General features: G+C 51.3%; 1 protein-coding gene across 2 annotated transcripts in view; it reads left to right on the forward strand.

Moving 5' to 3' along the window:
• The window catches only part of FCHSD2 (FCH and double SH3 domains 2), a 124,984-nt gene that overhangs the window by 63,286 nt on the left and 44,733 nt on the right, over positions 1-16,965 (forward strand). For both annotated transcript variants that reach the window (XM_048950340.1, XM_048950349.1), the window contains exon 9: positions 16,335-16,457. In XM_048950340.1, the coding sequence (XP_048806297.1) occupies positions 16,335-16,457 (123 nt within the window). The remainder of the gene's footprint in view (positions 1-16,334; positions 16,458-16,965) is intronic.

The raw sequence follows: 16,965 nt of genomic DNA on the forward strand, positions 1-16,965 counted from the left end.
TCAGTGCAGCTTCTGTTTGAACTCCTCAGGCTGTCTGTATTTGTGAATACCTTCCATTTTCTCCTTACACCATTCAGATTGTATCAGTGCTTGTTATTCAGTAAGCTGGAGGTAAATCCTTTGTTTAAATCGTACTTCAGAATGTTACTTCTTTGATATAGGGACCTTCAGGCTTGAAAAGCAAACCCCACCTTCCCTGCCCACAGCATTTCTCTAATTCTCATCTGAAGCATCAGTTGTACAGTTTAGAGCAGTGGTGTTACAGGCAGCACTGAAAGAGTTCCTCAAACACAATGGAAGCTTCAGAAACAGAAAAAGGATCACAGCTGTTTGCAGCTGGAGTGCAACCAGGCTCTTCCACGAGCTGTACCCCCTGTTCCCTATGGTTTGTTACCTGTTCTTGTATTAAATTACCTGTGAGTTTGACTTTTTAAAGTTTAGGCCTTTCAACGTAAAGGCTTTGATGCATGCTTAAGCAGAATCTGATTTTATAATTATCCCATCAGTTGTATCAGTTGTAGCCAGCAGTCAGGAATGCCTTTGTCACATACGTCACCCAGCTGCTTAGTAAGTGGGCAGACTGGAGGTAGGGGAAAATTTGATCACAGTGAGGGCAGTGAGGCACAGGTTGAGCAGAGGGGTGGTGGTGCCTCATCCCTGCAGACACCTGAGGTCAGGGGATGGGGATCTGAGCACTGATGGAGCTGATGTGACACCACTGATGTGTGTCTCTGTGCATTGCTGGCAGTGGGACCCAATGGCCTTTAGGGGTGTCTTCCAACTCCAACTCCATTCTGTGGTTCTGTGACACTAATGCAACCCTGGCTTTCAGACAGCTTGCGCATCAGCTCCTTGTAGTGCTTTACAAGCAGTGAAACCCAGTGAAAGTTCACACCTCTGTTAACAGGTGAGAGCTGTTAAAACAGGATGAAAAAGGGTCTGGGGCACAATGGGATGTGAGAACTCTAGGAAAGGGGAGATAATGGCAGGATGAGGGGAAATGGTGTGAAGTTGGAGGAGGGAAGATTGAGATTGGATGTCAGGGGGAAGTTGTTTAGAGAGAGAGTGGTGAGGTGCTGGAACAGCTGCCCAGAGAGGCTGTGATGCCCCGTCCATCCCTGGAGGTGTTGGAGGCCAGGTTGGATGGGGCCCTGGGCAGCCTGGGCTGCTGTGAGATGGGGAGGTTGGTGGCCCTGCATTGGTGGGGGTTGGAGCTTCGTGATCCTTGAGCTCCCTTCCAACCCAAACCATTCTGTGATTCTGTGGGATGGGGAAGGTGGAGCAAAGGAGCTCAGGGCAGACCTGATGGCTCTGCAGCTCCTGGAAGGAGACTGTGGTGAGGGGGGGGTCAGCTTCTGCTTCTGGGTAACAGTGATAGGATGAGAGGTGATGGCCTCACGTTGTGCCAGAGGAGGGTCTGGTTGGGTATTAGGGAAAATCCCTTTTCCAGAAGAGTGGTGATGCAGCTGCCTGCAGAGTTTGGGGAGGGCCGCCATCCCTTGGGGTGTTCCAGAGCTGTGGGCTTGTGGCACTGAGGGATGAGGGCAGTGGGCATGGTGGGATGGGTTGGGGTTGGGCTGGTGATCTTGGAGCGCTTCTCCAACCTCATTGATTTTGTGGTTGGAAAAAAAAGAGCAAACACATGAAGGAGCAGAAAGGTGACATTTTGCAGTGACAGCACTGCTCCGTGTGGCACAATGTGTTTGGAAAATATGTGTTGGGCTGGAGATGCCCTCTGTTGCTCTGTGTTTGGTAGAGGCCAGTGCTGTTCCTGTTCATTGACTCTGACTCACAGTTGCTGCTGTTGTACCGTCCTGTGACAAATGAATCACAAGTCCCTTTGTTTTGTGTAACAGGCACCAAATTGGCATTTTCCTTGGCAGAATTCCTAGTGACAGCCAGCTTCTGATAATTTGCAGTATTTAGAGTGTGTTATTTTGGTGTGCAGCGTGTTTATGTGCAGACAAAATGATGCTCTGCGCTGTGTTTGTAAGGATGAAAGGCTGCCCAGAGCCACATCCAGCCTGGCCTTGAATGCCTGCAGGGATGGGGCATCCACAGCCTCCTTGGGCAACCTGTGCCAGTGCCTCACCACCCTCTGCCTCCAAAACTTCCTCCTCATATCCAACCTAAACCTCCCCTGGCTCACTTTCAAGCCATTCCCCTTGTCCTGTCACCATCCGCAGTCATTAAGGCTGGGAGGAGGGGTGGCAGCTGAGTGCAGTGCAGTGCTGGCTGCTACCTGCCTCCGAGCTTTGTTATGACTGTGTTTCCTCTTTCAGTACTCTGCTTTTAACTGCGTTCCTCTCATGGAACAATTCTGAATATGATTTGTCAGTGACAGTAAGGAAATATTACTTTAAAAAGAAAAAAAAAGGGAAGCGTCTTTACCATTTTAAGTAATTCTCTGATTATCTTTAGATGAGGCAGAGAGAAGTGGAACTGAAACTGATCTCAGAGTAGAGACCTGAGAGACGTGAGGAGCACCCACCCACCCATCAGCTCACTGCACGTGTGTGCTGTGGGCCTGGCGCTGCTGCAGAGACCAAAGCAAAGCACTGCAGTGAAGTTATGTTCTGCAGTGTGTTCTGCAAAACCCTCCTGCTTCAGAGTTGAAATCATAGAATGACAGAATGGCCTGGGTTGCAAAGGAGCACAGCGCTCATCCAGCTCCAAGCCCTGCTGTGTGCAGGTCGCCAACCAGCAGCCCAGGCTGCCCAGAGCCACATCCAGCCTGGCCTTGAATGCCTGCAGGGATGGATGGGGCATCCACAGCCTCCTTGGGCAACCTGTGCCACTGCCTCACCACCCTCTGCCTCCAAAACTTCCTCCTCACATCCAACCCAAACCTCCCCTGGCTCACTTTCAAGCCATTCCCCTTGTCCTGTCACCACCCACCCTCACACACAGCCGTTCCCCCTCCTGTTTATCCGCTCCCTTCAAGCACTGAAGGCCACCATCAGGTCTCCCTGCAGCCTTCTCTTCTCCAAGTCAAACAAGCCCAGTTCCCTCAGCCTTTCCTCACACAGAGCTGCTCCAGCCCTCTGCTCATCTCAGTGCCTCCTCTGGACCCGCTTCAGGAGCTCCCCATCCTTCCTGTGCTGGGGGCTCCAGCAGGACACAGCACTGCAGATGGGCTAATCTACAAAGACAATGTGCCTTGAGATTTCAGAAGTGCTTTGTAGGGACAGGCTGTGGGTGGAGCAGCAGATGATGGCACCCATAAGATCGCCGTTGGATCTGAGCAATCCCGGATTCTCCTTGGTGGATCCTTGATCCTCAGCACAGCTTTGACAGTCACATCGTGGGACTGTTTACTGACAGCAGTGCATTTTCACAAACAGCTTTGATAAAGCACTCAGTCCAGCAGGGAGCACGCAGTGACAGCAAGCAGGGCTAACTGGAGCTTCTTGATGCTGTTTGTATTCACAGAATCACAGAATGGCCAGGCTTGCAAGGGACCTCAGGGATCATGAATCTCCCACCCCCTGCCACGTGCAGGGCCAGCAGCCTCCCCATTCCACGGTGTGCTCCATGCAGTGGTCCTGCTGCTGCAGCACTGAGTTAAAGCAGTGGTGTGATGGTGTGCTGCACCATTTTTCTCTCTGTGGTGTCAGTCAGCTTTTCTGTATTGTTATGAGTGTCAGTCGTGTCGTCTGGCTTTTCTGTACTTTCCCATTTGCTTGACATGAGGAAGTGCAGTTGTTTAATTTGGCTCTGGCTCTTGATCTGAGTTCTCTCAGTTTAAATAGAAACTAATTTTATGTAATTCCACTGAACAGGTCCTTATCTTTGTGTGGGTGACGGCACTGAGACACATTACTGCAGTGCTTTGTTAAGCTGGCGGATCTGTCGTTAGACATACAGGTGATGTTTGCCTTTCTCACATCTTTGCCTGTTGTCAGTTATTGTCTTAAAAGGTTCTAAAGGAGAAAACCAGGCTGGCTCCCAAGGCTCATGCTGCTGGTCACACAGATTGATGTCAGTAATGGTGAGCAAGGGGACGCCCAGTGAGTATAACAGCTGGGATGGCAGAGCCTAGCAGAAGGGGACACAGAGCTGTAGGATATCCCAGTTGGAAGGACCCACAGGGATGACTGAGCACAACCCCAGCCCCACAAAGCACCCCCAGGCCCTGACCCTATGTCAGAATGGCATCTCAGCACTCCATGAGCACCAGCAGCTTGGGGATGTGCCCACTGCCCTCTGGGGCACAGCCTGTCCCCAACATCCAGCAGTACATCGGTTGGAAAATGGGAAGTTCTGATTAAATAGGAAGAAAAGGTTTGCCACAAGGAGACCAGGCACAGGACTGGGAACCCATGCAGGGAGCAGTGCCGTGCCATGGCCTTCCAGTATTGAAAGGAGCTTGTAAACAGGAGGGGGAACGGCTGTGTGTGAGGGTGGGTGGTGACAGGACAAGGGGAATGGCTTGAAAGTGAGCCAGGGGAGGTTTGGGTTGGATGTGAGGAGGAAGTTTTGGAGGCAGAGGGTGGTGAGGCAGTGGCACAGGTTGCCCAAGGAGGCTGTGGATGCCCCATCCATCCCTGCAGGCATTCAAGGCCAGGCTGGATGTGGCTCTGGGCAGCCTGGGCTGCTGGTTGGCGACCTGCACACAGCAGGGCTTGGAGCTGGATGAGCGCTGTGCTCCTTTGCAGCCCAGGCCATTCTGTGGTTCTATAGAGACATTTAAAACTTGACTGCACACATGAGCAACCTGATCTCTTTGGCCCTGCTTTGAGCAGGGTTGGTCTGGTATCTCCCTTCCAATCTGAATTATTCCATGAGTCCATTAAGTGAGGTCTTCTGTGAGATCTGCTGCTCAGGAACCCAGAGCTTCCAGCCTCTGTTCTGCCACTGGCTGGAATAGCTGTGAGCACACAGCCCTACAGTGTTTGTGTTTTGATGAACCTCTTTTTGATCAGCATTGCTGGGAGCTTTTGTGAAGCAGAGCCAACAGCTGTGCTTCCAGCACAGTCATCCTCTGCTCATGGGGCACTTGTAATGGCTGTTATAACAAATGTAAACACAGACTCCAGGTGTTACGTGGACAAATGGGACAAATGGGATTCGTCTGCAGCCAGTGGTGTTCATAGGAGTGACACAGTGCTGAGGACTTACCATAGAATGACAGCATGGCCTGGGTTGCAAAGGAGCACAGTGCTCATCCAGCTCCAAGCCCTGCTGTGTGCAGGTCGCCAACCAGCAGCCCAGGCTGCCCAGAGCCACATCCAGCCTGGCCTTGAATGCCTGCAGGGATGGATGGGGCATCCACAGCCTCCTTGGGCAACCTGTGCCACTGCCTCACCACCCTCTGCCTCAAAAACTTCCTCCTCACATCCAACCCAAACCTCCCCTGGCTCACTTTCAAGCCATTCCCCTTGTCCTGTCACCACCCACCATCACACACAGCCGTTCCCCCTCCTGTTTATCTGCTCCCTTCAAGCACTGAAGGCCACCATCAGGTCTCCCTGCAGCCTTCTCTTCTCCAAGCTCAACAAGCCCAGTTCCCTCAGCCTTTCCTCACAGCAGAGCTGCTCCAGCCCTCTGATCATCTTAGTGGCCCCATACCCAGCAATTAATAGGATGTGTGTGGCTATGGTGGTTCTGCTGGACTTTCAAAGCAAGTTGACATCTTAGAGAGAGGTCTTAAATTACCTCAGGAATGTTATCCTCACAATGGCTGCCCTGAATAAATGGGCACGTTTGCATGAGGGCCTCTCCGTGCAGCTCCAGAGCGAGCCGTACCCGTGTTATCACACTGAGAAATCATGTTATGCACTCATGATTGTTTTATGCTTCTTGGAATGATTTAGAAGCACCCGGGGAACTATTTGCTTTTCTAAAATCATTCTGATGTCAGGAGGGGTTTGGGTTTCCTTCTATGAATGCACTCTGCACGCCCAGCATTGGCTGTTCTGAGGTCCTGCTGGACTCCCTTTCCATCTCGGAGGGAATTGCTGTAAATGAAAGAGCTATTGTTTCACTTCCTGTTCCTGCCAACTGCCAGCCACAAATATTTTGTAATTACAATTAAGCCGGCCGTAGATTGCCTTATCTCTGGTATCAGATGGGCACAGGAGCTTTCCTGCAGGCACGGTCAGTGAGTGTGCCTTGTTTTCTCCTCTTCATTCCTATGAATGAAGGACGAGAAGGGGCGGCTGTGCAGCAGATGATGGTGGGATTCAGGTGATACCAGCTGGGGTTTCCCAATGGCTGTTGCTTTCCTTCCCAGGGCTTTGCTCCACAGCCACGTGTGCACAGAGATCTTCCGACTGTGGGGAAGTTAATTGCATTAATAAGGCCCCGTTTGCAAGGCGATTATGCATCCACATCAGTTGCTGAATAATTAATGCAAAATGGTGCCCTCTTATTTAGGCTTTCCTTTAAATGCTCACACATCACCCTTACGGATTGTTACCCGGGTAAAACAAACAGCTCCCAGTGGCTGTTCTCTTAAATGAACTCATCTAAGTGCAGGTTGGAGCATTTACATGCTGGCTGAGTAAACATGTACAGGGAAGGCTTCCGACTGCAGAGCACCTGCCCTGCTCTCACCCGGCTCAGGGGCTGGGATACAGGCAGGGAGGTGGCTCACAACCCACTGCCACGGGCAAAACAGGCTCAGCAGAGGGAGGTGAGTGTAATTTATTGCCTATTGCTAACAGATGAGAGCAGTGACAGCTAAAACTGGAAGCACTCATGGCTCAGCTGTGCCAGCAGTGGGGCAGAGCTGACTTCTGAACCCAAGGGCCACCCCTGCAGCTCCCCATTACAAAGCCTGGCCATGTAAACCTGATGCAGCACTTCCAGTGGTGATCTAGGTGTATATTATATGTTATGAACCGTGGTAGCTTAAATAATTAGGTTAAAGCAATAATAATTTTTCATGGGATAATAAAACTCTTTCTTGATGATGCTTCTGTGTTGGTCAGAGAGTTTTCCTTTGGTGTTGTGATGGCAGTAATAGAGGAAGGACTGATGATGAAAATGTAGTGTGATTTGAGTGCTGCTTCTGAGAGGTATTTCCTGCAGAGGAGGCAGCCCAGCTCTATGGGCTCCATGGGCCAGGAACTGTGTCTCCATGAGTTCCTACAAGGGTGGGTGGTGACAGGACAAGGGGAATGGCTTGAAAGTGAGCCAGGGGAGGTTTGGGTTGGATGTGAGGAGGAAGTTTTGGAGGCAGAGGGTGGTGAGGCAGTGGCACAGGTTGCCCAAGGAGGCTGTGGATGCCCCATCCATCCCTGCAGGCATTGGAGGCCAGGCTGGATGTGGCTCTGGGCAGCCTGGGCTGCTGGTTGGCGACCTGCACACAGCAGGGCTTGGAGCTGGATGAGCGCTGTGCTCCTCTGCAACCCAGGCCATGCTGTGATATGATATGATCATGAGTTCTCCTTCCTCTTGATTGCTTCCCTTTTGTCTGTCACTCCCAGTCACTGTTCCTATTACTTTCTCATGCAAATACATCTGTGACTCCTGTGCAGGAGATTCCCAAACATCTTCATAGGGGTTGGGTTGAGTGGCTTTGTTGTTGTCCTGTTCTTAGCAACTCTGTATGCACTGAAGGAATTGGAGACCGGAGGGAGGAGATGCTTTTGGATTCAGATGTTTGTCTGTTAGCCCTGCAGCCACCTCATATCATGGAGCGTTACAGAATCACAGAATGGTTGGGTTGAAGGGAGCTCAAGGATCACGAAGCTCCAACCCCCCACCAATGCAGGGCCACCAACCTCCCCATCTCACAGCAGCCCAGGCTGCCCAGGGCCCCATCCAACCTGGCCTCCAACACCTCCAGGGATGGACGGGGCATCACAGCCTCTCTGGGCAGCTGTTCCAGCACCTCACCACTCTCTCTCTAAACAACTTCCCCCTGACATCCAACCTCCAGCTGCCCTCCCTCAACTCCAAACCATTTCCCCTTGTCCTGCTGCCATCTCCCCTTTCCAGGAGTTGAAGAGCATTAGTGGAATTTCGATGTACTTGTGTTGAAACTGTGTGAAAAGCTCCTGGACCTGTTGTAAAAGCGAACACGTGTCCAGGTTTTATTTGGTAATGAGATTTTACTGCTGTAAACAGAAGCTTTATCCAAACCCAGTGGCATTCTGCAGGATTCTCTGCCCCTGAAATGAGCTGCCCTGATGTCCCATTGTGGTTCTTTAGCAGCAGAGTGATGATGGAGTTGGTACTGAAAGTGTTCACGTGCTGAACTGGATGAAGGGAAGCACAGTCCTAAAGCATGAAGAATTGCAGCTTTGCTGAATACAGATGGCCAGCCTCTCCCAGCAACTAAACCGATAGAGCTTGCAGTTTAGAAGGGGTCACCAGGGTGCATCTGAGCTGATGGTGACAATCAGCTGATCCTAAGCCTGTGCCAAAGCCTGTAGAAATAGGGGAAAGGACATGGATTTTGGAACTTCATTCTTGCTATAGATGTTTTTGCCTTCATGGAGCATGGGAAGCAGCTTAGAAGGCAGCAAAGAGAATTGTGATGGGAGCATCTTATGAAGGCACAGTAAAGACAAGGTGGGAAAAATCCTTTAAGATCTTCAAGCCCAACCATCAGCCCAACCCCCTGTGCCCAATAACTGTGTCCCTAAAATACAGGGAACTTCAGACAGTTCAGCTCAAGGGTTTTAGTGTCCCCAAACTCAGAGCTGTGAGTCCCATATGAGTTTAAGAGTCCCATAACTCAGAGCTATGGAAGCCCAGAAAAAAAACCCAACCTGACAGGATTGAAAGGTATTGGAAGAAAATGTGTTGGCTTGAAAGAATCATGGCACTACCCTGATCTGTGGTTATCTTCTAAGCTTATTTGAATAAGTTGCTTTTGACTGCAGCATAAAAAGTTATCTGGAGATGTGTAGAAAACAGCTTTCTAATTTAATCTAATGAACAGCAGATATATTTTTATTAATCGCTTCTCTTGATGAAATGGTTCAGTGCTTTGTATTAGATTTTGGCTATAATGATATAATTTAATATCAGATAATTTAATATATGAGTATTCCACTGAGTAAGGATTGGAAAACGTTCTGGTGTCCTAGCAAAAAGTGGATTAAAGCAAGTGCAGATTATTATAGTGTATATATATGGTATGCATATGTGAATTCAAGGATGTAGGTTGGAAGGGAGCTCAAGGATCACGAAGCTCCAACCCCCCACCAATGCAGGGCCACCAACCTCCACCTTTCAGAGCAGCCCAGGCTGCCCAGGGCCCCATCCAAGCTGCGGGTTGACCTCAGTGCAGCCTGCAGTGCCTGAAGGGAGCCTGCAGCCAGGAGGGGAGTCAGCTCTGTGAAAGGGGAGATGGCAGCAGGACAAGGGGAAATGGATTGGAGTTGAGGGAGGGCAGCTGGAGGTTGGATGTCAGGGGGAAGTTGTTTAGAGAGAGAGTGGTGAGGTGCTGGAACAGCTGCCCAGAGAGGCTGTGATGCCCCGTCCATCCCTGGAGGTGTTGGAGGCCAGGTTGGATGGGGCCCTGGGCAGCCTGGGCTGCTGTGAGATGGGGAGGTTGGTGGCCCTGCATTGGTGGGGGGTTGGAGCTTCGTGATCCTTGAGCTCCCTTCCATCCCAAACCATTCCATGTCTCTGTGATTCTTTCACAGCAGCCCCAGCTCTCGTGCCTCTGCATTTGAAGCAGCAGCTGTTTGCACAGCATAGAAGCATTCCTCTCTCTGCCCAGATTTGTTTTCTTCTGTGTCACTGTGTTTTCCCCACCAAATTCCTGTTGTTCACAGTCAGAACTGGCATGTAAGACCTCACCAAGTGGTTTGGATCTGGACATTACCATGCAGCATGCCAAACACTATGGCAGCTTTGGATGTGCAAGGTTGTCCTGGAAAGTGGAAAATTCCTCTGGCCTTAGCTTAGCTCTGTGTTTCTCTGGGTGCAAACTGCTGTATTACAACACAGCTACATGGTATGGCTTTATAGAGCTGAGCTTAGACAGTTGTTGTTCCTTGTTAGCTGAAGAAATGCATCACCTTTCTGATCCAGATGAAGGCGTAGGCCTTGGTCATCTGCTTTCTTTGCAGCAGAGCTTCTCTGCTTGCACTCAGGATCTCTGTCAGGCAGGTTGCCCATAAGGGGCAGGATGGGCTGGGCTTCCAGTCACTTTTAAAGCAGAGTTTAGGCTTCGGAATCACCATCGTGCTGCAGGACTGCTCTGCTGCTCAGCAGGAGGGAGCTGAGTGCAGTACATCAGCAGATCCGTGGTTGCTGCAGGCAGCGCTGCTCAGAACGCTTACATGGCTTTGATCGTGGGTTTGTTGGTAATTTCTGTACTGGAGCTGTGTTCTGTTGACAAACACCCGCAGACATGATTCACTTTGATGTTGGGATGTCGTGATGACGAAGAAGTGAGGGATGAGAAAGCTAACAGCTCCCAGCAAGCAAGCTGCTCTTCTGCGCCAGGAGCAGGAGATGCCTGGAGGAAATCACCAGCAGGAAGGCGTTCAGCTTTTGTAAGGGAAAATGGCAGTGGAATGGGTTTTCCTGCCCTTCCTTCCTTTCTATCACAGTGCCCTGTGCATGCTGCTGCCATCCAACAAGCTGAGACCCGTTGCCATGCTTGGGATGCACTTCTCAGAGACCCAAAGGATGCTTCAACTCAGCTTCCACTGTGAAGTGGGAAGAGGTGTAGAGTGGTGTTTGAGGAAATAGAGGAAGAAAACCAGTCCCTGTTCTGAGTGGCTTACAGGTTGTTCCCAAAGCAAAACATTGGGATCAGAGAGAGAACAGGGCTTCCAATGGCAACAGGGATAGGGCAGCATCATAGTTAAATTGTAGTTGTTTAATTGGCTGCTCAAAATAGATGGAAGAAGGCGCCAGTGATACAGATCTCCCTTATTATTTTGGGCATTTGTTTTGATTGCTAAGCAGGAAAACGGGCTCCGTTGCCGTGATGCCGTGCCATTGGGATAACAGAAAATGGGAAACTTATCGGTCCACAAACACAATGATTTTTGGTTGGTTCCTCTACTACTTCTTATCTTTCCATGTCCAGCCTGCAGGCAGGGAGGAGCAGGCTTGGGCTCGAGTTTGGCCTCTTCCTTCCACCCATGCGAGGAAACGCTTTGCCTTCAGCATCACTGTGCCAGGGCCATGGCAGCCCCCCAGCCTGAGGGACGCAGAGCTGTCAGCACCCAGAGGAGGGCTGCAGAGATGGGGAAGGGTCTGCAGGGCAAAATGGGGGAGGAGCAGCTGGGTCCCTTGGGGTTTGTTCAACTCAGTGCACAGGAGGCAGATGGGAGGATCATGGCGGCCCTTCAGCTCTTCATGGCCCTAAAGCCCCCCTCATGGCCCTACAGCTCTTCATGGCCCTACAGCTCTCATGACCCCACAGCTTCTCATGGCCCTACAACCCTGAAGACCCTACATCTCCTCGTAGCCCTACAGCCCCTCATGGCCCTACAGTCCTCAAGACCCCACAGCCCCTCATGGCCCTACAGCCCTCATGGCCCTACAGTCCTCAAGACCCCACAGCCCCTCATGGCCCTACAGCCCTCCTGGCCCTACATCCCCTAATGGCCCTACAGCCCTCATGGCCCTACAGCCCTCAAGACTCTACAGCTCTCAAGATCCTACAGCCCCCCTCATGGCTCTACAGCCCTCAAGACCCTACAGCCCCTCATGGCCCTACAGCCCTCATGACCCCACAGCCCCACTCATGGCTCTACAGCCCTCAAGACCTTACAGCCCCTCATGGCCATACAGGCTCTCATGGCCCTACAGCATCTCATGGCCCCACAGCCCTCATGGCCCTACAGCCTCTCATGACCCTACAGCCCCTCATGGCCCTACAGCCTCTCATGGCCCTACAGCCCCTCATGGCCCTACAGCCACGACCGATTTCAACGCCCTGAAGTGATGTGGTATTGGATTCTGCTGAGAATCAGGAGAAAAAAAGCCACAGTCATCTAATGGTGCATGGTGGGGTGAGGTCTGTGGGTCCCTCCTCGGTGCTGTGTGATTGGAAATGTTGGGAGGACCTTATTTCAAACCTGCTCAGTGTTTGGGGTCAGCTGAGCTCCATGTCAGCTGTGCTGAGATCCCACGGGACTGTTAATGCATGGGATGTAGCTCAGCAGGTGAAATCCTTTCTTTTAGTATGAGCATACCCAGCCAGGGGTCAATGGCTCCGTGTCTGGATGGAGATCTGTGATGAGTGGTGTCCCACAGCAGTCAGTGCTGGAGCAAATATTCTTCAGTATCTTCATCAGAGACATCAACAGTGGGGTTGAATGCAGCTCAGCAGTTTGCTGATGACCCCAAGCTGTGGGCTGCAGTGATCCAGAGCAAAGGTTTGCCATCCAGAGGGACCCAGACAGGCTGAGCAGTGGGGCCAGGTGAAGCTGATGAGGTTCAACAGTGCCAAATGTAAGGTGTGCACCTGGATTGAGGCAACCATCACAACCAATACAGGCTGGGGGATGTAAGGATTGAGTGCAGTCCTGCTGAGAGACCTGGGGGGCAGGTGGATGGAAGCTGTACAAGAGCCAGCACTGTGCCCTCACAGACCAGACAGCCAACCATATCCTGTGCTGGATCCAAAGCAGCACGGCCAGCAGGTCAGGGAGGTGATCCTGCCCCTCTGCTCTGTGCTGTGAGGCCTCACCTGGAGCCCTGCATCCAGATGTGGGGTCCTCAGTGCAGGAGAGACATGGAGCTGTTGGAGAGCATCCAGAGGAGGGCCACAAAAACCATCCCAGGGATGGAACAGCTCTCCTATGGGGACAGTGCAGTGCAGGATAGTTGGATTAGATGGACTTCAGAGGTCCTTTCCAACTCTAAGGATTCTGTGATACAGCCATTGCCATTGTGTGGTACGGATGGATGCACAGCATGGAAGCTCTCATCCTCTGGTTGGTGGCACGACCACTTTTCCCATACAAATCTGTTTCTATGTTCTGAGCTTTCCAGCGTGTGTTGGAGCTGTGGGTTTGTGTGGCTGCCTTGTATGGCACCAACTGTAATAACTTCAATCCTGGAAGCTCTTGTTGTTATTTAAGGATTTCATCACAGCCAAAGCACTGTTAATTAATGGCAGGATGGAGGCTGTGCTGCAGTTTTGCTGTGCTGACAGATCTGTGCGCATGCTGATGTTTCACCAGGCTTTTCTTTGACTTTGTATTCCTTCTATGCCCTCTGTGTCACCTCAGAGTATAACGGGGCTGTGGATAAAAATGAACTCAGCGTTCTGTATCTTCTTACATTTCTAGAACTGCAGAATGCAGCTGAGGATTAAAACAGTCATTCCAAAGGAGCTGCAGGTAGAAGTTGCAGGGAACAAGCAGGCCTTGAGATGGGATTCCTCTCCCTTTCACACAGAATCACAGAATGGTTTGGGATGGAAGGGAGCTCAAGGATCACAAAGCTCCAACCCCCCACCAATGCAGGGCCACCAACCTCCCCATCTCACAGCAGCCCAGGCTGCCCAGGGCCCCATCCAACCTGGCCTCCAACACCTCCAGGGATGGACGGGGCATCACAGCCTCTCTGGGCAGCTGTTCCAGCACCTCACCACTCTCTCTCTAGACAACTTCCCCCTGACATCCAACCTAAAATCAACATCCATCCCCTTTCCATGAGCACAGCGTGTACCTCCACTTATTCCAAGGCACTGTGGGTCAGTGTATAGGAACAACTGAGCTTCCCCTATATTTACCATCATCTGCCTCAGGGCACTGCGATGCCAGCTGTGTAGGGCCTGCAGGGACCCACTCCAACACAGTTTCGTCATCAGCTAAATGGCAGGAGTCCCTCCTGCTGGGCCTGACGTGGAAGCAGCATGACATGAAGGTGGGGAGAGCTCTGCTGGTTGCTTTTGGGGGTTGGGAAGCACTATTAAGAGCATACTGGAATGAAACTGGCAGCTGCTTTGCAAACTTTTTCAGCCAGAGGGCGGTGAGGCAGTGGCACAGGTTGCCCAAGGAGGCTGTGGATGCCCCATCCATCCCTGCAGGCATTGGAGGCCAGGCTGGATGTGGCTCTGGGCAGCCTGGGCTGCTGGTTGGCGACCTGCACACAGCAGGGCTTGGAGCTGGATGAGCGCTGTGCTCCTCTGCAACCCAGGCCGTTCTGTCATTCTATGAAACTGATCAGTTACAACTGCTTTGCCAAGTTGAAACTGTTTATTTCCATTTATTAGCAGAGATAAGCTCCAATGCAGTGTTTGATCTGAAAAGCTTCCAGGACAGAATTCCTTGATCCCAAAAGCCTGCAGGCTGCATTCGGGGCAGTGTCAGGGTGGCCACTGGCATGCAGCAGTTCTCAGCAATTTCATTTATAAAATGAAATGTACAAATGCACCGTTTGTGGTCTCTGAAAGTGCACAAGGGAGCTGCTGTTGGAGCAGTGTGTGTTTGATGTGAAGATAAAGGGAGCACCGTTGCATAATTGCCATAATTACAGCGAGGATTTAACATTATAAAAGCGCACTGAGTGTCAAAGGTAAAACCCCCAGGATGGGATTATGGAATGGTAGAACGGTTTGGGTTGGAAGGGACCTTGAAGCTCACCCAGTCCCAATCCCCTGCTGCAGGCAGGGACACCTCCCATAGCCCAGGTTGCTCACAGCCCCATCCAGCCTGGCCTTCAGTGCTTCCAGGGACGGGGCATCCACAGCCTGGCTGGGCAACCTGGACCACTGTCTCACCACCCTCACAGGAAAGCATTTCCTCCTAATCCCTACTCTAAACCTACCCTCTCCCAGTTTAAAACCATTTCCCTTTGTCCTGCCAATATCTGGCCATATCAGAAGTCCCTCCCCAGCTTTCCTGTAGGCCCCCCCCCAGGTCCCAGCAGCCTGCTATCAGGTCTCCTTGGAGCCTTCTCTTCTCCACTCTGCAGACTCCCAGCTCTCTCAGCCTGTCCCCACAGTGGAGGTGCTCCAGCCCTCCGATCATCCTCGCTGCCCTCCTCTGGTCCCTCTCCAACAGCTCCGTGTCCTTCTGATGTTCGGGGCTCCAGAACCAGACGCAGTGCTCCTGGTGGGGTCTCACGAGAGCACAGCAGAGGGCAGAATCACCTCCCTGCCCTGCTGCTCACTTCTCTCCATGCAGCCCAGGACACCGTTGGCCTTCTGGGCTGCCGGCGCACATTGCTGGCTCATGTTGAAGCTTCCATCCACCGACAGCCCCAAATCCTTCTCCTCGGGGCTGCTCTCAAGCCATTCTCTGCCCGACCTCTGTCTGTGCTTGGGATTGCACCTGGCTTTGGGAAAGCACTTGGCCTTGTTGAACTCCACGAGGTTGGCATGGGCCTGCCTCTCCATCCTGCCCAGGTCCTCTGCATGGCATCCCTTCCTTCTGGCAGCAGATCATGCCTTAGGAACTAGCAGTGTGTTGCAAGACAAGCCATCAGTAGAACTGTGCTTGGTGGCTGGGTGGTGAGGAAAGCAGTGCCTTTTGAAGCACATTTGGGATATACAAATTGGGATCAAATTCCAACCCTGCTGCCTCAGGCAGGGCCATGAACCTCCAGATCTGGTACATAGAGTGGCTCGGATTGGAAGAGCTCTCAAGGAAACCTACCATTAAAATGAATGTGTGACATTAAATGGAATTGTCAGCTACTTGAGAACTGGTGTTTGTTCAGCAAACAGCTTTCACTAAACCTCCACGTAACCTTGGCTGTGCACTGTGGTTTTATGGCTCCTATTACAACAGGGCTTCTCCGTTTGAACTCCAGTGTTGTCCTCAGGGAGTTACTAAGCTTACAGCAAATTCCTGCTCAGCATTTGACATTCCATGGCATGCCATGAGCCAGCAGGTCTCAGCAAGCACTGGGTGAGAAGCATCCTGCAGTGCCACCTGGAGCATCTGTGGGCTGGTGGCATCACATGGCCCTCTTGGGTCTCTCGTGTCCCATCACAGCATCTCCCCAAACCTGAGCTGAGTGCTCAGCTGTGGCTGCCTTACACAATTGGGTGGAAATGGTGTAACCCAGCATGGGACTGTTGTGGTGCTCTGTGGTGCCATCTAATGGAAATAAGCACTGCCATTCCTCCCTGTCGCAATGAAATAGGTCTACATGTCACTGTCTGAGGCTGCTCCAGGAAGCACGGGTGATCACATCTTGAAAGCACCATAGAAAGTGCAGTGTGACTGTTAATAAATTGGCACAGGCTGTCCAGGAGTGCTGGGTTCCCCCCTGCAGTGTTCTGGAGTTGTGGCACTTGGAGACACAGCCATGCTGTGGTGGGATGGGCTGGGCAAGGGCCTGGGGATCTTGGAGGTCATCTCCAACCTGTGTGATTCCGTGACTGCATCATTCTGTACATCGCTCTCTGAAATGCGTTGTGCTTTAATTTAATTCATTGCCTCTTCCTCCAGGCTCTGGATGGGAACGTTTACGACCACCTGAAGGATTATTTAATGGCTTTCAGCAGGACTGAACTCGAGACGTGCCAAGCCGTACAGAACACCTTCCAGTTTTTACTGGAGACTTCCAGCAGGGTAAGCTTGAGCTGAATGATTCTTTGTAACTGAATACTTAGGGCATATATAGGTTCCCAGACTTGCTTCCAAAAGAATGACAAAACTGAAGGCTTATTATTTTTGGTTCCTCCAGAGTGGTATTAAGTTAAAAGAAACGAGACACTTTTCCTGGGGAGACTTTTTCCTCTTGCCACCCAGACTGCGTTCTCATGAGTGCATTTACACAGCACAGGGTTTCTAGAGAGCAGCCACTAAGAGAAACTGCCACTGAGGGTCCTGTGCTGCCTAATGTGGAGCAACATTACTCAGCCATGACATTCAAACTGTGCCACACTGCTTGGCTCATCTCTTAACAATTGATTGTCAGCTTAGACACAAAATATTGCAGCGTTCTGTCTTTTGAATTAAGAATGGCAAACACAGAGAGCAGCTGAGTGTTGTCACGGTCGTGGTTTGTTTGCTTTGTTGAGCAGCCAGAATCAGAAGTACGTGATCACTTCTAGGATAATTTGGGTACTTCAATAAT

This window comes from Lagopus muta, chromosome 1 (assembly GCF_023343835.1).
Source record: "Lagopus muta isolate bLagMut1 chromosome 1, bLagMut1 primary, whole genome shotgun sequence".
NCBI classification, from domain to species: Eukaryota; Metazoa; Chordata; class Aves; order Galliformes; family Phasianidae; genus Lagopus; species Lagopus muta.